Below are 21,589 nucleotides of genomic sequence, written 5' to 3' on the forward strand. Positions count from 1 at the left end.
TATGCAAATGCTTTTATTTGTAAATGTGATATTGTAAGTAAATGCAAAATTAGTTGTTGAGCTTGATTCAGTTTTGTTTTTTTGTTTTTTTTAATTCGAAGTATTATTTTGAACAATCTCCCATGGCGTGCCCTTATTGTACAGAGCTATACTTCATTCTAACAGTATTTGTGGCACCTCAGTGTGGTGGCACCTTATTATTTGCAGTGGGGACAAAGCATGAAAATAATTGTGAACGTGTCAGCAAAACAAACTAGCAAACCTTAAAAACAACAAAAAACAAAAAACAAACAAAAAAACACACACACACACACACACACACACACACACACACACACACACACACACACACACACACACACACACACACACACACACACACACACACACACGATGAAACCCATGGATGACAAAATGTTTGATGTGATTGCCAACTGTCACAACATTGCTAACTTTCTCAGTGTGTTTCCCAAATCATGTTCTGGCATTAACGTAGTTCATGTATGTCAGTGTGTTCATACATTCACATGCAAAACTAAGTTTACCTTAAAAAAAAAAAAAAATGCAATATTTCATATATTTGTCAAAATGACATTTTAGAATACAGGTCAAATCTTTATTTATAGATAAACCTATTCATAATCTTAAATTGACAGACTCTTGCTTAAGGAGGCACTTTTTCATCCAAAGTCCATGTCCATCTATGGACAGAATTATACTTGACTTAACTATGTGTGTAACTTTGACAGTTGCAGTTACATACTTCATACATTGGAGGTTGTAATATTTGTCAAAGAAAGATATGTGATTACAGATAGACCACTGTTTACAACAATCCTCATAATAATAATAATAATAATAATAAGTAATAATAATAATAATAATAATAACAATAACAACGTACTGTAAAACTTTCGAGCCAACTGAATGATGTCTCGTCATTTCAAATGTGATAAAACTCTCTCACAGTATATCATGACATTTATCCAGGGAGTATTGATGATCTATTAAGGTGTTATTCAGGAGTCGAAGACAACACTTAACAGACGTAACGGAAGGTCTTCTGTTACTCTCACCATCTTGTGGTACACTTACGAAGAACCTTACAGGTACTTTACTCACCAAAATTGTCGTTTTGCTTTTATCCAAGTCAGACGTGCACTGATGAAGGCCGCATATCGTTTGGTATCTGAATGGGTGGGCAAACCTGCCTGGTGGTTTTTTTTTTTTGTTTTTTTTTTTTCTCAAATGAAGCTTGAATCAAAAAATGAAAGCTCTATTTTTGGTCGATTCATGGATGATCTTTTAACAGATCATGGAGTCAACAAACTTCCATTTATTGATAGATTCATGAGAACATTAAATGTCTGACATATACGTATGCCATGCTGCTAAGCCTCAAAGCACAATGCCCTGCAATCATGTGATGTCAGATATGGTGGAGCATGGCATCTTGACAGTCAAAAAAAAAAAAAAAAAAGAAAAGAAAAAAAAAGGGAAAATGAAGTGGGATTTTGAATACAATAAAGAAATGACTATATTAACTTTTTGCAATAGACCCACATGTAATCTACTTTGTGGAACAGGATGTTGAACCTGGATATAAGAAGGAATTCTTGGCATCTGCAGTAGAGAGTGGGTTGACTGCGGTGGTCAGTAGCTTCACATTACTCCGAGTTCTCGTTGTCTGTGAGTGTTGGTCTCTCTGTCTCAGTGTGCGTATTGCAGATATAGAACTGTGTGTATCGCCAAAACCCCATGCAACACCAGTGTAAAGACAATGACACAGCACAATACAACCAGAGGCTTCTCTGAGATCTGTTGCTTTTGCTTTCACAACTCCTATTCCACACTGCTGATGGGAGCTATTTCGTCATTCGTAGTAAGCATTTGGTTTGACTTCATTTGGAGTAAAAATTAAAAAGTAAAAATCAGTGAAAGCAATCCAAAGCAATGTTAGCACCAGCGATAGGGTAGACAGGCAAACACTCACTGGTGGAAAAGCAAAAAAAAAGAAAAAAAAGAAGAAGAATGGGTTATGTCTTTGTAAATAGTAAATGTGTGGATAACATGAAAGATCGTGGATCATAATATGGATGGACTGGTGAATAGTTTTGAACTTGGTAAATAAGTCTCAGAGACATGAAGTCCCCAGTGTACACATTTCAGGTTTTGCTTCTCTCAACCGTGCGACTCCAAATCTCTCGACGGGAGATTTGAATGAATGTAAAAACCATGGATTGTACCATTTATAATTTCCAATTCTTTGGTTTCATTTTGTTTTTGTTTTAACAGACATAATGCACTTGTATATAAGCCATACCTGTTGTTAAAATAAACCACTATTTATTGATCAACTATGAATTTCATTGAGTCTTTCTTTTACAGCAACTTTTCAACGTTGATCCCAAGCAATATATCATTCAAATATTTTCACTGTTGGCCGGAGGCCCTGTGTCTGAGAAAATGACTTTTAAAGATTGAAAAAATAAAGTTTGCACTCCCCTCTCCCATTTTTTTATATGAATTTTTTTTAGATGAATCATGCAATAGGGTTTCAAAATCACAATGGTTGTAGCCAAGGCTAGGTTACCAATCAGATATAGCAAGTAACGCCCCCAGACCCTTGGGGCCCTGAAAGTTGTCTGTATTACTTTTTACTGATTTGATGAGTTAGAAATCACTTGCAATTGACAAGGCTAAAAGTGTAGCCTCTGTGAGGCTGTGTGTAGGCAACACCAGCATGCTAATATCCTCACCATGACAATACTAATATTGATGGGTGTAACATTTACCCTGTTCACCATCTTAGCTTATCTTATCAACATGCTAACGTGTGCTAATTAGCACTAAACACAATGGAAATGACATTGGTTTTGCAGGTTTTTTTGTCATTAATCAAAGTATTAGACAAATTAGAATACTGGCCTGATGATGGTGATTGTGATTAGAAATCACCAAAGTTATTACAATTCATCGTGGGGGGAGGAGGGGGGGGGGGGGGGGGGGGGTTAATGTCTGTACCAAACTAGGCCATGGTCGCACAAGAGGAAAAGTCAAGACGATCACCAAAGTTATTTGGATTCATTCTCTAAAGACCATGAATATCAGGACAAACTGTTATGAGAATCCATCCAATACATGTTGAGATATTTCAGCCTGGATCAATGTGGTGGATGAGCCATCAGTTTGAAAAGAGCTATGCTGCTAGCATGGCTTAAAAATGGAAAGCTAATGGCCCTTCCCAAGGTGGCTCCTGCATTGTACCCTGTTTTATATTCCAGTTGCCACTTAATATGGAGAAAAGAATCCAAGGTTTTTCAGAGTCGAGACAGTGTCATACTCTGGCTGTGAAGCCCCTTGAGGCAAATTTGTGATTTGAAATATTAGGCAAAGCTATGACTTGAATTTGACTTGATGCTTACACTGTGCATATCCTTCAACAAATTTAACAAAAGTAATATGAACCACACAGCAAACCTGGGTGTAGGTGGTGATGTTTCGGTTGAGGGTGTCAATAAAGGCCCAACAGCTCATTTCTGACCTAATCATAGCATTTTCTCTGTAGCTGCCTCTGCATTTGATTGAATTTCCCTTAGGGCATAAATAAAGTATCTATCTATCTATCTATCTATCTATCTATCTATCTATCTATCACACTAAAACATGAACATCACTGAGTTCATATTGAGTGTTAAAATGCCTAAAACATCACAGCTCCCTGTGTATTTGTTTCTTAATATGTCATCCACCCACCTCAGTCATCTGACTGAATCAGCACATGTGCAGCCTTCAGTATAACCCTGATAAAGTTTTACATTTTCTGGCAGGTAAAACATTTAGCTACTTATAGACTTTACAGAACAACCTCAGCCTAGCAAGGGAAAAAAAGGCCACATTTCCCCTGCATGGGACAGGGTGATGTCAGGAGGATGATGCAGCATGATCCTCTGGTCCACTGCATCAAACCAGGGCGCTCCTATTGGCTGATGGGGATACTGGGATGCTGCGCTGTGTGCAACGTCATCTGATCAGCAGCACGTTTATCTATCTCGCCGGCTCAACACTCGCCCTAGAAATGAGGCAAGTGCTGATTTTTAGAAACACAGCGGCAAGAGACTGAAGACTGGACGCCGGTGAAGTCGAGACAGGACGCTCTCTGCCCGCATCCGCAGCGCACCATGAGGGAAATCGTTCACATCCAGGCTGGGCAGTGTGGAAATCAGATTGGGGCGAAGGTATAAACATTATCATTGAATTTAAGAAGCGGGAGAATTAACTAAGTCATTGTTATTTTGATGCGGAACGTCACACGTGTTATTTTCCAGGGTTTTTTGTGTTGAATAATTTATGGATTCAGCGTCTCTTAGAGGAAGAAATGAATAGGCTAAATGTCTTTTTCTTTTTCGTTTTTAAAGTTTGAATTAGATTATTAATTGTCTATTGATAAGAAGGGTGGGGTTCAGTCTGGCTGAGCTTTGCTCGGAGCCAGCGGTCGCATTGATGTGCCCCCCCTCCACCCCCCACCGCCGCGTGTCTTTTTGTCGCCACGAGCAGATGCGCAACAACCACAATAAGACCTGGCGCACACGCTTTAACTCGCTTTCACACCAGGATTTGCTCCTAAATGATCCCCCCCACTTCCCACCAACAATGTAAGATGTGCGTGATTGTGTTTGCCCCATCTTAGTTCTGGGAGGTGATAAGTGATGAGCATGGCATCGATCCCACCGGTAGTTACCAAGGTGACAGTGACCTGCAGCTGGAGAGGATAAATGTCTACTACAATGAAGCATCAGGTAAAAAAAAAAAAGAAAACAAAAAGTCCATGTTTGTTTTAAACAAATAACGTGTTTGCATCTGAATAATTTACCACCACATGGAGCTTTATTTCCATTGCTCATTATCCTTGCATGACCTTACATCACACAGACCTCATTTGAATGCCACTGTATGCTCATGTCATTAATATAGCTGCAAGGGGAAAGTAGGTCCCACCATGAGTGCAGGGAAAAATTAGGACAGTGAACCTGCTAAAATATCTCTCTCTCTGTCTCTCTACTTCCCTCTCTCTCTCTCTCTCTCTCTCTCTATAGGGAGTACAGGTATCTGCAGTCTCTGTATAGCCCCCCCCCCCCTCTCCCGAGCTCACTGTGCCTCGGTCTGATTTCAGTGTCTGATTTTATTGGCGTGGCATGTTGAAGGTCATTCCAAATGCACCCTGTGCTGCTGCTCAGAGCCAGCCATCGTGCATTAAGCAGTCGAGCAGTATGCGGTGAATGACGGCCGTAATCATAAAGCACTAGCTCCTGTGTTTCAGCCTTTAAGAGAAGGACAAGTCAGTGCAGATCTGTATCCAGGATCGAGATCAAACAGTGCCCATTCATCTGCTTTTGCTAAATAAAAAAAAGGCCTGCACATTAAGCCCACTACGGCCTACCCCTATCCAATTTCCTAACAGCTGGCATTATTGATCCCTTGTTTCCATGTTGCATGCTGACATCAGTGTCGCCTACTGGCTTAATATTGCATGTAGACTAATTGAGCATTCCTACTAATCAATTTCTCGTTAAAACTAAAGAGGACAAACTGGCAGATTTTCACAGGGGCAAGCAATATTAAGACTTGAGCAGGCAAGATGGGGATGAGATGAAAAAGAGGCACGGGTAGGGGATGATTGCATCTTTATTTGAATGGACTCTGCAGAGCTTAGCACTTCGAAAGCCCCGCTGGTCTAGAATAAGCAGTGCAGCATGCTGCAGCAGTTTGCTTGCAAGAGGGGTCACAGACGGAGAGGGTGGAGCAAGGTAAAGTGCCATAAACAAACAACAGGAGGCACCACACTGTCTTTAAATATGTCCAGCCTGATGGAGAGGCTGTGGTGTCCTTTAAACATAAAGGCTGTTCACCTAAATGTTTACATTAGCAAACGGTACTGCTCAATTAATGTCCTTTTAGACCTGTATATTTATTTATATAGAAAATGGAGAAAAGAATCACTTGAAATACAGTTTTTTCCATGGATCACTACGAACGCTCTGCCATCATGCACGCTGAGACTGTCGATAGCTTACCCCACCCTTCCATCCATTACTTCTCCCTATCCCTCTATCTTCTGCTCTTTTTCCTTCAAAGGTAGCAAATTTGTCCCCCGTGCCATTCTGGTGGACCTGGAGCCAGGAACCATGGATTCAGTTCGCTCCGGCCCGTTTGGACAATTATTCAGGCCTGACAACTTTGTCTTTGGTGAGTGGACAGTAAATCATGATGTCAACCATTCATCCTGAACCAGCTGCAATATGTGCGTACGATATGTGTGCATGTCAGCAAGTGCTGTCATATCCTGAAAAAGCTGTGCTTAGTTCACCTCAGAGCACTGCAGAGTACTGTATATTCCCAGCACAAAGCTTCTGCAGCCTCTCAGCGATGTGCCAGCGCTGTGATGCATTGTCCATGTGCAGCTGTGTCAGACTGAGACAGCTCTCATAGTGACTCAGCGAAAAAGCAATCTACTAGGAGATTCTGCTGCAGTGCTGATCACAAGTGACGATACAGGGGCCAAAAAAAAAAAAGAAAAAAAAACTGCATCATGGGATGACTAACCATTTCTCCTTACCAGGAAACAGACAAACAGAGGAAGTGTCTATAAGCTTTATGATAATAAAAATGGAATCAAATCTAAACCAGACAATTATAGGTCATTAGGAATGTAATTTACCATGTCTAGACATTATGGCTGTAAATTTCATGACAATGCAGCCAAGACATGTTGCTAAATATAAAAAATGTTAATGGCTGTAATGCTTATGGTGGTGCTAGATGAAAAATTACAAGATCATCATAGTCATTAGGATCCATCCTCTGGAGACCATGTATGTCTGTACAAATGATTTGTCTTGAAACATTCCACCATACAGGTCAAAGTGGAGCAGGGAATAACTGGGCCAAGGGTCATTACACCGAGGGAGCTGAGCTGGTTGACTCGGTCCTGGACGTGGTGAGGAAGGAGTCTGAGAATTGCGACTGCCTCCAGGGCTTTCAGCTCACCCACTCTCTGGGCGGAGGTACAGGCTCAGGAATGGGCACACTGCTCATCAGCAAGATCCGCGAGGAGTACCCCGACCGCATCATGAATACCTTCAGTGTCATGCCTTCCCCGAAGGTGTCCGACACTGTGGTGGAACCCTACAACGCCACTCTCTCTGTCCACCAGCTGGTGGAAAACACAGATGAGACCTTTAGCATTGACAATGAGGCCCTGTACGATATTTGCTTCCGCACCCTCAAGCTGACCACACCTACCTACGGAGACCTAAACCACCTAGTATCAGCCACCATGAGCGGGGTGACCACCTGTCTCCGCTTCCCTGGCCAGCTCAACGCTGACCTCCGTAAGCTGGCTGTCAACATGGTCCCCTTCCCTCGCTTGCATTTCTTCATGCCGGGCTTTGCGCCTCTCACAAGCCGGGGCAGTCAGCAGTATCGTGCCCTATCTGTGCCAGAGCTCACACAGCAAATGTTCGACGCAAAGAATATGATGGCAGCCTGTGACCCTCGCCACGGACGCTACCTCACCGTGGCGGCCATCTTCCGTGGCCGTATGTCCATGAAGGAAGTGGATGAGCAGATGTTGAGCGTGCAAAACAAGAACAGCAGCTACTTTGTCGAATGGATTCCAAACAATGTCAAGACCGCTGTTTGCGACATCCCACCCCGTGGTCTCAAGATGTCCGCCACCTTCATTGGCAACAGCACGGCCATCCAGGAGCTGTTCAGGAGGATCTCGGAGCAGTTCACAGCCATGTTCCGCCGCAAGGCCTTCCTCCACTGGTACACCGGAGAGGGAATGGATGAGATGGAGTTCACTGAGGCTGAGAGCAACATGAACGACCTGGTGTCTGAGTATCAGCAGTACCAGGATGCCACCGCAGATGAGATGGGTGAATATGAAGAAGATGAAATAGAGGATGAGGAAGATGTCCGCCACGATGTTCGCCACTGATTATAAAACACTAACCTGACATTCTGAGTGAACCAGTCCCTCCAAATAGTAATTGTTGTTGAACAGTGCAGTGAGATCACAAGAAGCACGCTATAGATGCAAATGTTCAACTACATATTGCAGTGTGCAGATCATGATGAAATATAGCTGTTTAGCAAAAATTATGCTGCATATAGATATGGCTTTTAATGACAAAGATCACGAGTGGTATTAGAATTTAAAATTATGCAAGTATTATAGTATTTGGTTTTCAGAGTCATGCTTTGCAAGTGTCAAAAAAGAAGTCTTGTCCTAAACACAGTTTTGTAACATTTATTTCAACATGCTTTCACTGTCTCAAATAAAACATCCACTCCTGTCAATACTTGATGTCATGTTTTTATTTGATAGCTGCAGAGGTGTAACGGCAAATATAGGGCAAACTTGATATTAATTCATCGGAACATAGGCCCTCAACTTATCCCACGAAAGACAAAAACCAGGTGAGAGGCTGACTAACAAGGTTGATTTGTATCCAGTTAGCTGTGTCATCGACAAAAATACCTTTTATCTCTGGACAAATTTTGGTCCTTTTAAGATGATGAATGGCAACCTCTAAAATGTGAAGCATCAAATAACGTGATGCAACCAGTTGAGTTTGAAAAATCTTGTTTGGTTTGAGTTCCATAAAAATGTTGAGACATCTTCTTGTGACATCTTGATCTATGACCTTATTATCCAGAGAGCCTTCAGATTGACACACACCCAAATAAACATTGAGGAATCCAGCAACAGAAGATGAATAAATCTGCAGAGAAAGCAATAGGAGAGAAATTGCATCAATTACTGGGAATCTGAACATGTAATGAAAACTATGAGAGTGGCATGATGAAACTTGCTGATATGCTTTGGCTTCCTGACAAGACACGTTGCCATTCAGACAGTTCGGGCAGAAACTCCTTACTACTCTGTAAGGAGTGTAGGTTTGAAATATGTTGCACATTTGCCACACCCCAGTCCTGGCCGTCAAAGCAGGAATTTTCCATCTGAGAGTTGATGAAAACCATCTGCTTTGACAGGACTGATGGCCAAAATAGCAAATTCTAGAGAAAAATAAAGAAATAATCTTGTAATTTTGTTATGTTACATGTTATTAACCCTTTTCCTTTCCGACTGACGTGAAGCAAATATCATTTTTAAACAAATTGTCTCAGAGGAAAGATAATAATAGAAGAAGCAAAAGAGAAAATAGAGAAAGTCTTATTCATTCCAAGCTGCCAGACGACTTCAATGACACCATTAGGCCTTTTATGTTCCAGGTCAGGTTTACTTACATTTTTATAGGTGTCAGATTTGAAGAGAGATTAATTAACGAAATTGCTCAGGGAAGTTTTAAATGCTTTGTCTATTGACAGGAAAACAATGTTTGTAAGGTGCCCTATTGTCTGGAGGACACTTCTGTTTTGGTTAGACACAAGTATAACACCAAAGCAATTAAAGACAACAAATTTGCAAACTCATTTACAAGCAAGGAAAAGTTTTTACTCTTAGATAAGCAAGGACAGAGAGAGAGAGAGAATGAGAATCTATTAAGGTGTGTACTGCCAGGACTGGAATTTCAAAATAAAATTGTTAAGTCATACTTATAAGTCAGTAAAGCTGTTTTAACCTGACTTGTTTTGGATTGGAAAAAACTTGTGAGGGCTTGGCTCACATTTCTATCAGCATGAGACAACAGGGAGGCTTCCTCTCAGGAGCTGAATAAGAAGGAGTAAATGTCTGGACATGTAGAAGTCCCTCTTTTGAATCTTATTTTACTTTTTAATAACTGTTCAGTAAACTACACTCTCTATTCTTTATTTTCCCACAAGGATACATAGCATAGAAACAGTAAGCAAACAAACCACATGCTCTTTCATATCATGCAAATAAGCAGCCTCTGTAACTCTATAATAACTCTCTAGTATTTACATATCTAATAGAAAGGTGTCATTTTTCTTGATGTGAACATTATGTAGATGCGCTACAATATTGCACTACTGAGGAAATTCCAAGGCTTTCTACAAAGCACACATCGACTCAACCTGTGCACAGTCAAACCCACAACATACCCTCATCTCAGCATCACAACAGCACGATCATCATCCTGTGGTATTAGTTTATTAAAATGTTACTAATTATATTATTAAAATAAACAATAGGCCAAAGAACAGCCAAAGTCTCAGCTCTGGTTAGAAAGATGAAAACCAGGCTTTTGGCACCCCACTCTGGCCGTTTTTTCAACTTCACCTGCATTCTCCATGTAAACTACTTGCACCCTGATCCATGAGGGGAAACCGGATTTTCTACTTTCTCTTCTTTGTTAACGTGAAGCATGAACGAATCTTTTCTGGTCAGCTACAAAGAAGCCACTTGTACCAGTTGAATGCTGCTGTCTGCTTGGGAAAAGCTTAGAGCAAATTCCTTGAGACCTTAACCTCACCGACTCAAACGTGTTTTCACTGACAAAAAAATATGCCATAACTGTGTAGGTCAGGAACTGCGTTCATGTTTTTAACCTGGCAAGTTCAGTCAGTATTTGAATGGTTTAGGTATGTGCATTTGACAATTAGCACCAAACCATAGTTTCAAATGAAGTATTTCAAAATAAAATATAATGGAATGATGTACTTCTTTGCATCTGACTTGCTGTGTATACAAATACAGTTGATCTGAATGATGTCCTCCGTGTTGAAAGCTATACGGCTGAAACATTGCATCAGTTAAACCTATTTATATTCATTAGATTGTTCATCTAATGAACAATCTAATAAATATAAATATTGTTAAATCTTCAGATGAGGTCACATACCAGTGTTTGATCCCTGATGTACAATACTTGACATGATCTGTATTATTATATATTGCAAAACTATGTTTTATATGATCTGTTTACTCAGAAAGAAATGGCCAATACAACTGTTTTTTTTCAGTTTGATTTTATTCTGATATGAGGTGCAAAACTTAAAAAAAGAAAACATCCCCACTATAATGCTGCTTTAGTACTGTTCTGCTCTAAAGCAATATACGCTATATTCATACAGCACATCATGTACTGGAGACAAAAATACATACATATCAATAGCAAGAACAGCAATATCAAACAATGTCATTCTACCAAATGTTTTCAGTGCTTGGCAAGCTCATTTTTCCCATACACATACACAAATTATGTTACCTTACCCATAACATGACAAACATATTAAAAATATATCTAGGAATTATGTCACAATATACATTTGTAAAGAAAAAAAAATTAACAGCTTTGGCACTTTTTTGGAGTTACTTGTCTTATTGTACAAGTGAAACAATACAATAGGGAACTTGTGTAGTGTTGTCTCCTTTGGTTTATAGTCTATAATGACTGTGGTTCATACTGATAAAGAATTTTATCCCTTCTTGATGCAATAAATCATTCAAACACGTTGCTCCTTCTGTGAACAGTGCTTTCATCAGTTGTACTGTATGAATGGCATTTATCTATGTTACCAGCTGTTTCCAAGGAAGCCACCCATATAACAATTCTCTCTTAGTTACAGTATAACTAAGTAGCAACAGCAAGCCAAAGGTAAGCTGGACAACTTATGGCATAGCTAAGGCTAGCTAAAACAAGTATCTTTAAGAATACACCACACAAACATATACAGCACTTGGAGCAGAGCCTGTATGGATTAATGCAAACGTGATACTAAGTGCAGAAACTTTATCTCTACCTCTGCCCAAGTGACTTTAAAATGTATCATTGTGTGGTCGTTTCAACAGGAATTCTATGGACACACTGTTTTCAGAGTTCTGAAACTGGTTCTGTGCTATTCTTATCAAAAAGAGCAATAAGTAAGAGTTTAACTGCTGTTTGAAAAAGAGTATTGATCCATACCAATGACATGACTATTAACTTTCAAACATTTCATTTTCCGCTTTCCAATCCTACATCTATTATAGTAACGTTACCAAATTATCACTGGTTCCCACTATCTGTCTGATGTTACAAACTATAATCTTTTTTTCTGTGTACTTGTACATTATATGTTTTGCATTTCTCTCTCCTTTTGTTCTTATTGAGGTGTAGATGTGTCTGACCTGCAGTCGGGGTGCTATGATTGGTTGGCTAGTTTGATTGTTCAGCAGAGTTCTGGCTGGTGATTGGTTCCCAAATGCAGCCCTCAGGGATACAGGACCAGCTACAACCAGTCCAATGGTTCCCTTCCCTACTCTAGCCTGGCAGGTTGGGAGCTGGAATAGGAAGGGAACTCACTGATCTGACTTTAAACTTTGATAAGTGTCCACTTATTTCTTCCCTGAGAGATGTAGGTGGGTGGCCTTTTTGTCTGTTCTCTGCTTGTTCCAGTTTCTTTTTGGCTAGGAGATTCGGACTGAGGTTCTTAGTTTCTGTTTGAATAGGTAAGTAGACACTGTAGGTCTGACTGGTCTAGTTCTGTTCTGTTTACTTTGACTGTTCCCGCCCTGCAGCCACACTAGCGTACCTGAAATAAATAGAGTGCTTTTAGGGCTGTCATTTGGTGCCTAAGGTAAACGGTCATTAGCCAAGGTTTAACAGGGGTCAAAGAATCTGTTTTCTTGCAGTTCTACTGCGTACTTTACACAAATACTATAACATGTACATTTTCAGCTAATGTTACCACAGCCTCATTTTAACAGGTAGCATACGAGAAATTAAAGCACTATTTGGTATTAATGAGTAATTTTCCTACCTAGTAAAACTATGGAAACCCAATGCCTTTTATGGCCAAGATTGTCATGAAGTCAATACCATGTGTTAACTAGTATGATCAGTAGTGTTAGTGTTGCCAGAAGACAACATACATTATTGCACTTTAGGCAAAGCAAACTAAACTATCCTTTTACCAATGTGAAATTTGTGAATATGCAAAACAAAAGGTTTGCCTTATGCTCTTGTACTAGATTCAAAATTTCTCTCAGTGACTAATACCTTCTTATGTTGCACAACCAGTTTCTGGTTACCTTGCAGCTTGGGTGTGGCTATCACAGAGGAGTCATCATGAGATCCTGTTGAACCATGGGAACTCAGTGAAAAACTCTGTACACCTTGACTCACCTCCAAGCCCTGTGCTGTAGACCCCTGTCCTAGACCTTGCCCTCCACCTGAGGACCCATTCTCCACCACCAACACTTTTCTGGACCTGGAGACAGTTCCTTGTGAAAGGCCTTGCGCTACCTGCCCTGTCACTCCACCCATTCCTACCTGCCTATCCACAAGGACCACACCCTGAGGCCCCTGGAGACCACCAACCTGCACCAGCCCCTGACTTAGCCCAACTTGAGCCACTGACTGCTGCTGGGTACCCCCTGCCACAAGCACCATTTGGGGTTGGGACTCAACTACATACATGGGCGTAGCAGCATAGTACATAGTGGGCTGCTGTATGAGCACTGTCGGACTGGGCATCATTATCTTATCCTGGATGATGGTAGACGATCCTGAAGCTACATTGGAGGTGTTGATGGTGTTGATGTTTACGTGGTCCCTCTCCCTCATTGATTCTGTGTGAGTTTGCACGTGTGTGTGGGTGGAGGGCCTGACTGGAGACACTGGCCTGATTGGGGAGATATCCACAGACTCGATCACTATGTTTGATCCCTGACAGATCTCGGCCAGGGTTTTAAATTTAGGCCCAAGGTCATTCAGGAATGCAAGATCATCATCGTTCTCAAGAAGGCTGCAGCAACCTACAGAACCTGCCAGGGACTCCTGACCCTCATAGTCATAGACCAGCAGTGCATCCGTCTGCTGGCACTGTTGTACAGCATGGTTTGATTTCTGCAAACAAATAAAATCCGAATATATGAGTTGCACTTCAAATAGACTGACATTTCACTTATCTGAATATGTATACTACCAGTCAAAACTTTTAGAACACCCCCATTTTTCCAAGTTTTGTTGAAATCTAAGCAGCTCAAGTGTAAATGGTAGAAAGGTAAGCTGCACAAGGTAATAAAAAAAAGTTTAGGTCAACAAAAACTGTTAAATAGGCCTTTTTTGAAAAAAAAAATTGGTTAACTTACAGTTTACCTGCAGAATTGGAAGTAAATTAAGCCTTTAAAGCTAATGCAAACATTTCTTACTGGTGCCCCAAATTTTTGTGGTTACTTACAAATCCTCTGTCTGTAAAAAAGCAGTGTTGGAACAAACTGTGTCACTACACCCTCTGATGCATTATTAGTACAATACTGTACTTCAGGAAGTTTTACTGCTATCAGAATGATGAAATAAAGGGGAGTAACAAAGGAAGACAGACTGGTTGATCAGGGGTTCATCCTAACATGGCGATAATGAGCCAAAACATTCACTCCATGATGAACTAGACAGAAGGTGATACCAAAACAACCTGCAAGTGCAGCACATTTGTGGGAACTTCTGCAACAATGTTGGATCATTTGATTTCCATTGTAGAAATAACATCATGAGTGTGACTGGCTGCTGGATGAGTCAAATAATTCAATTAGAATGAGTTCAATAAAAATGTTCTCCGATTCCTTGTTTTTAAAAACTTCAATTATTTATTCTTTTCATTGCTTTTATTTCAGAAACACAGAGAGACTGAATTATGTTCATTTAAACAGTTGGAAAAGCTTAAATGTTCTAAAACCTTTGACCAGTAGTGTATTTATCATCATCTTAATTCTACCCTATTGTGATTTCAATTAAATTTTAAGATACTCACACTTGAATAATACTCTTCCAGGAACTGCTCAGATAGAGCCATCCCATCAAAGGCCCCAGCTCCGTATTGAGAGAAATGGTCTTCTTGTCCTATCATCATTCCTGAAACGGTTACTTCCCTCTCCTTTTGACCCATGACGTAATGGCCGTAATTCTTCTTGTCATTGATTATAAAAATTTGGCCTCCCCCAGCTCCTCCTCCAAGTTCTCCGTACCCATTTGCCCCATTGCCGTCATTGGCATTAACTGTGCCATGATCAACTTCCACTGGGACATGTAGAAGAGGAACTTCCTGTGACAAAAATATGAGATTCCATTACAGACATAGCATTTTAGGCAAACGTGATTAACACATTTTCAAAACTAAAAATATCTAAACATTATATAAGATCCATTCATATCAACGCTGCACTGATCAAAGTACCTTGTCTTCTCCCTGTCCCTCGGTGTGATATGAGATTAGCCCTTGTTTCGTATCAAATGGAATGGGCTTGAAATTTCCCATAGCTGCAGCACCTCCACATAGGCAGAACAGCAGCAGCAGGGGCAGCACTGAAAAATAAACATAAACATAAACATACATACATATATATATATATGTATATATATATANTAATTCTACCCTATTGTGATTTCAATTAAATTTTAAGATACTCACACTTGAATAATACTCTTCCAGGAACTGCTCAGATAGAGCCATCCCATCAAAGGCCCCAGCTCCGTATTGAGAGAAATGGTCTTCTTGTCCTATCATCATTCCTGAAACGGGTACTTCCCTCTCCTTTTGACCCATGACGTAATGGCCGTAATTCTTCTTGTCATTGATTATAAAAATTTGGCCTCCCCCAGCTCCTCCTCCAAGTTCTCCGTACCCATTTGCCCCATTGCCGTCATTGGCATTAACTGTGCCATGATCAACTTCCACTGGGACATGTAGAAGAGGAACTTCCTGTGACAAAAATATGAGATTCCATTACAGACATAGCATTTTAGGCAAACGTGATTAACACATTTTCAAAACTAAAAATATCTAAACATTATATAAGATCCATTCATATCAACGCTGCACTGATCAAAGTACCTTGTCTTCTCCCTGTCCCTCGGTGTGATATGAGATTAGCCCTTGTTTCGTATCAAATGGAATGGGCTTGAAATTTCCCATAGCTGCAGCACCTCCACATAGGCAGAACAGCAGCAGCAGGGGCAGCACTGAAAAATAAACATAAACATAAACATACATATATATATATATATATGTATATATGTATGTGTGTGTGTGTGTGTGTGTGTGTGTGTGTGTGTGTGTGTGTAAAATAAACATATGGAATCAAAATAAGGACAGCATAGCCAAGATTTTGTGGCAACCTTGTATGGTAAAGTTAAAAACGAAACATACAAAAAGGGGAAAAAAAATCAGAAATAGTTCACTCACACAGCAGTAGCAGCAGTCCCAGGAGCAGAAGCAGGACACCTGCAGCTCCAAAACCTGAAGTCGTTGTCTGGCGTGACATGCAGGTTTTAGTGCTTTCATGGCAGGTGCATACTGTTACGTCCATCATCTGAACATCACCACACGACTTTCCTTGCTGGTCCTTGACGTCCACTGCCACTCTGTAGATGCCTGGCCACAATTTGGCTTGGTCTCGCAGGATGGCTGTGGTTTCTGAAAAAGGACGAATCACAAATTTTAAGGTTTGCTGCACAAGTTATATATATGTTTGTTTGTGATACGTAATAATGCTTCCTTTTTATTATACAGCAGTTAAAAAGCCAAGATGGAACTTTTTCATGACAGACATTTACTTTGCATAGCAGGAAAAGTGTAGCTTATAACATAAAAAATGATTCAATGCACAACGGCAGTGCAGTGAAGCTGTAATACTGAGATGGTATGCAGTCTGTGACAAAGTACATTCCAGGAAAGTAATAAAACGAACAGTAATATGCAAGTTAAGAGCAAAACACCCCTGGCTAAGAAATTCTGGAGTTTAAATTACAATGGATTTGAAGCGAACCATAACAACGTAAACAATGAAATGTTTTTGCTATTCATACAAATTTGTACAGTGTGAAGCCAATGAAAATTAACAATAAAAAAACATGACCATAGTCTGCTTGTAAGTCTTTAGAAAAGTTTGGGATTTAAAAACTAGAGCTGAATACAGAATTTGTAATAAAAACCTTTTAGAGCCCCGCCCATTTAACAGCGATTTGCCGCAACTTTGACAAGGAGTAACTGTCCTCTTCACATGGCCTTACCATTAAGATGCTCCACTGTCCATTTCCCCTTGCTGCTTCCCTGAATCACAGTGAACTCAAATGGTGCTGAATTGGGGAACTCATCCTCGTCTACTGCTGTGGCGTAGATCACATTATCCTCGAGGCACATGGTGTGAGTTGTAGCGGTCAGTTTTGGACAGTGATCATTAAAGTCCTCCACCTGAATGGCTATGGTCCCTGTGGCAGTTTTTGAGGGTGTCTCTGAAAGCCAAAGAAGAGAAATTGCATTAACCTGTTGAACACCGCATACAGTACGTCCATAGTGGAATAATGATGACTGTCATATTTACAGAACTCACCATTGGAGATACATATAATTTTGGCATAATATGTTCCATTAATCAGGTACTTGGACTCTCTGTCAGGCAGTTTATTCAGCTTGATGTCTGCTGTCTTTTCATCAATAATCAACCAGTTGTCCTCATCATAGAGTTTTGCATACCTGAAAGATTGAAAATCCGTACATGTGAGGACAAAAAAAAAAAAGGCACTCATGTACAATAAATCAATTCAGACACACAAAGAGTTGTTTAGTAAGGTCTTTCACTACTCTTTGAGGCCATACCTTACGTTGGTGGCTTTCTGTAGTGTGTCACTGTCAATAGCAGCGTAATTGGTGATGATTTTGTTGATGAAGACGGAATCGTTGCCCTCAGAGACAGACACCACTTTGGTAGTTGGTTGGAAACGGGGGCCTTCCTTCTGATTGATCACATTGATTTTAATGGGGTAGGATTTTGTGGTTGAGGTGGTTGTCCCCAAATTGTACTTTGCTATGTTGGAAATAGCCACTTCCAAGTTGAGCATCTTTAGTTGCTCATAGTCCAGGGCCTGTAGATTAAAGGATAATGCACAGGATATGCAGTACACGTTTCATAATAGAATTTCTCTGCTGACTGAATCAAATTCTTCATTTTACTGTATATGGTTACATAGTCCATCAAAATCAGAGTACAATTTTTTTTACCTTGTGAATCATGATAATTCCCTCATTGGTCTTATTATCAGTGGTGATACTGAAATAGCCTGCCTCATTCCCTGAAATGATTTCGAAGACAGCCAGCCAGTTGTCAGTGTGAATCAGATCCATGTCAATGGCTTTGATCCTCATCACTTCCACATTAATGGTGTTCTCTTCCACACTCCCTTCATACTACAAGTAAAATGCACATGCAAAGTTATGCTTAAATTTAAAAAAAATAAAAACAGAAGACAAGAGTTTTTAATTGTGACAATTGTGTCAGCCCTACCGTTTCTTTTTCCAGGGTTGGAACATTGTCGTTTATGTCCAGAATTTTGATCTCAATTTGCTCGGTTCCTGTTTTTCCTATTGCTTGCCCTTCCATGTCAGTGGCACTGACAGTCAACGTATATGTAGCTTTCGTCTTGAAAAAAAAAGAAAAAGAAAAGATCAGAGATTAATGCCTTCTAGTTTTTAGTTTCCCATAACTTGTTGATGAACGTGACTATGATTCTGTCTTAATATTTGGTTGAATATTTCTAAAAATTTATAATTTTTTTTCACTTTCTTCCTTTCTTTCTTTCTCACTGCCTGTGATCCAACAGGGAATTATGTTTCTGGTGGAAAATAGAACATGTTTATCTTGTGTGGTGATGCTAAATTGACATATCCATACTGTTGAAAACGTGACTTTTGCCCAGTTCCAGGAAGGCGGGACTTAGCCCCTTGACCTATTAGGCCACACCTGAACTGATAAGAGGCATATTCACGAAAATAAGTGCTGATGGCAAAAGGCCTGTAAAGTGTGAATGTGAGATTCACCATGTGTTGCAAGCTTTTACAATAAATATAATTGGTTGTACTGGACAAAGAGTTTCAAGAAACTTCAGGGGTGGGTAAAGTGCCTCACCTCCCTATCAAGAGTGTTCCTTTTAACTATGACCTCCCCGGTCTGAGAGTTGATGTAGAACATCCCAGCTGAGCTACTCTCCTCCACAATGCTGTAGTAGATCTTGGATCGGGTTGTGTTCGCTTCATCAGCATCAGTAGCTATCACTTTCATGACAAAAGTACCTAGGAATCACCAAAGCAAATTAAATATACAGATTAAATACAGATGATTACGTACCGGTAAAAATCATTTTCTTTTCAGGAGCCATTTCACCAATATAATGTACATGTCTTAAAATACCTGCTGCACTGGATTCATTGACAAATCCGACTTGCTTTGCTTGAATGATTGGTGGGTTGTCATTCTCATCCTCCACGGTAATTTTAAGGTCAATATCATTTTCAGCGGGGGTCCCGTCGATGTATTTTGCACTACCTTTCAACTGCAAGAAAAGATATCAGAACCACTTTACCATTTCCTCACTGAGCACGTGACCAGAAATGCCTCATACTTTACAAACGGGATTTATAAGTGCTCTTACATGATAGAAGGCGATATCTTCTCGATCCAGAATGACATTGACTTTCACATAGCCAGTTTGAGCGTCGATAGAAAATCTATGTTGAGGTGGCTCATCAACACCGGGCCCTGTTAGATAATATAATATCTTCGACTGTTTGCTTGCCTTGTCAGAGTGAATCTGAAACACAAATACGGAAACGCAAAATTTATGTGCCTGATTTGGACATCTGTGACTTTCAATTCACAATGAAAAGTCTAAAAGTCGCTTATTTACTGGAAGTTTTCATTATAAAAATAACATGTTGTCTTTTCCCAACTGTATTCTATGAGATGTAATTTCAAACGTCATTCAAATCATGCAAATGCAAGCAAGTGACATATGTGATATATACCCAAGCTGAGGTTTGGCATCCAGACAGTTTTTGCTATGATGAGAATAACGACAGTTGGCAGATATCTAGCTGAGATATTAAACTTGTTTAGCTTTAGAACATCAAACAGAGGTGTGGGCATATAAGAGTGTGAACAAAAACATGTATATGATCATGTCCCAGATCTGAACTGACTTGTTAAGAACATGGAATTTGGCCAAAGAGATAGATGTTCTCACACACACGCACTTAGCCTAAACTAAGCTTTAAAAAACAAAGGATTAAAGCAGTGAGGTGTAAAATACACGTTACCTGTCTACATCATAAATATTTGAAGGAATGCAATGTTGCTGTACCTACATTAAACACACATTCAATATTCTGTATATTTTCAGATGATGCAAATGAAGAATTAGGGTATTCAATTTTAAAAGAATTTTTCAATACACACTTTAGCAATAAACTGCAAGCCGGTGTAATCGATGTTCTCCTTCAGCTTCCTGGGGGCCAGGATCCATTCTCTTTTCTGTCTGTGTAAGTCATTTCCTTCTGCCTCCACCGGAACTGACTGCGGGTAAACAAATAGGGGAAAAATGTATTATTAATAATAATGTGTAATGATTACAAAATCATATGGTGTATTGTTGCTCCTGACTAATACCCATATGCCATCAGTTTACACTGGTTTTTCCTTTACATCATAAGAGGTTAGGCCCAACAACAAACAAACAAACACACACACACACACACACACACAAAATGTGCGCTCATTTATTGTTGTCAATAAAACTTCAATTTCAAGGTTGAAAGTCTTTTAAAGCTAGAACATATAATATTTAATATCATCATCCATGTTACCATGTACATCTAAATTGTCTCAAAGTTAAAAACTTCCTCTAATCTGACAATGTGATTCAAAAAAAACTTCCACCCAATAGTTGGAAGAGATCAAGACTGTGCCCCTGTAGTCCCCCCCAATCCAATATTCAGGGTAATGCCTGTGAAAAGCTGTGTTGCTGAAGAGGAAATAAAGAAAGAGCTGCCCAGTGACCTTCCAGCACAGTAAGAGAGAGTAAATACGGAAACTACGCATTTACTTTTTTCTGTCGTTAATCTTCAACTGGATACTCAATGCTTTAACTTTTAGTCTACAGGCTGCAAAGCATCTGACGAGGTTACCTCCACACGGCAAATAGAGAAGGGCCACACCTGTTCAAAATCCGCTATTCTGACAAAGCCGAACGAATCGAACAACATGTTGAACATACTGACTCGTTTACTTACCGTTAGGAAGATCGCCAGCAGGATGAAAACGGCGCATTTCAGCAGTGGAGCCATCAGCTTGAAAATAAATGTCTAAAACTTTACTGATCCTCCTGTTGAAGTGGAATCGTCTGTGGTCTATTGTTGCTTTCGTGTCGACTTTGACCCCTCTGAGGCTGAGTTGAAATATTACATATAGGCGGTTCCTCGCTCGGTTTGATTGCTCACTTCTGATAACAGGCGGAGAGAGGGGGTGGTTTTGTCCACGGCCCGCATAGCTGCAATGTTTGCGTGCAGCCTATTGTCTTTAAAGAAAAAAAAATAACGCGCACTCACACACGCGTAAAGGTGGACTAAACCTCCGAGGAAACCGCTCCTGAGCTGGCAACTAATTGTGTTTAAACCAGTTGGTCATGTTTAATTGTTGATCTGAAGTGACAATGTGTGAAATGATGATGATAACATTTCCATCTTAAGTTTGGGGATTAAGTCTGCTATGTTTGATTTTGGTATTCGGTTTGTTTAAAATATACCAGAGTCCTTTTTTCCATCAACTTTCTCACTTATCTGTTAGACT

General features: G+C 40.0%; 2 protein-coding genes across 3 annotated transcripts; one reads left to right on the top strand and one right to left on the bottom strand.

The window, feature by feature from the left end:
- The first annotated feature begins 4,046 nt into the window (after positions 1-4,046).
- On the top strand, positions 4,047-8,364 carry LOC111231260 (tubulin beta-2A chain-like). 2 transcript variants are annotated; one of them, XM_022758307.1, is made up of 5 exons: positions 4,047-4,238; positions 4,691-4,799; positions 5,097-5,105; positions 6,136-6,246; positions 6,918-8,364. In XM_022758307.1, exons 1-5 carry the CDS (start codon positions 4,182-4,184, stop codon positions 8,000-8,002), a joined length of 1,371 nt encoding a protein of 456 aa, XP_022614028.1. In that variant the 5' UTR covers positions 4,047-4,181; the 3' UTR covers positions 8,003-8,364. The 2 variants fall into 2 exon arrangements, with proteins under 2 accessions (XP_022614028.1, XP_022614029.1); XM_022758308.1 differs by lacking the exon at positions 5,097-5,105.
- Positions 8,365-10,950: 2,586 nt separating this feature from the next.
- On the bottom strand, positions 10,951-21,221 carry LOC111231029 (desmoglein-2-like). The gene is made up of 14 exons (XM_022757977.1): positions 21,034-21,221; positions 20,201-20,317; positions 19,398-19,556; positions 19,157-19,298; positions 18,875-19,038; positions 18,254-18,388; positions 17,971-18,156; positions 17,569-17,834; positions 17,303-17,445; positions 16,983-17,204; positions 16,156-16,386; positions 15,805-15,932; positions 15,382-15,672; positions 10,951-13,820 (listed from the first exon to the last, which is right to left on the bottom strand). The coding sequence occupies exons 1-14, from the start codon at positions 21,085-21,087 to the stop codon at positions 12,927-12,929; spliced, it is 3,132 nt and encodes a 1,043-aa protein (XP_022613698.1). The 5' UTR covers positions 21,088-21,221; the 3' UTR covers positions 10,951-12,926.
- Positions 21,222-21,589: the final 368 nt, after the last annotated feature.

Source organism: Seriola dumerili, unplaced genomic scaffold (assembly GCF_002260705.1).
Source record: "Seriola dumerili isolate Sdu_G_001 unplaced genomic scaffold, Sdu_1.0 BDQW01000291.1, whole genome shotgun sequence".
Lineage (NCBI taxonomy): Eukaryota > Metazoa > Chordata > Actinopteri > Carangiformes > Carangidae > Seriola > Seriola dumerili.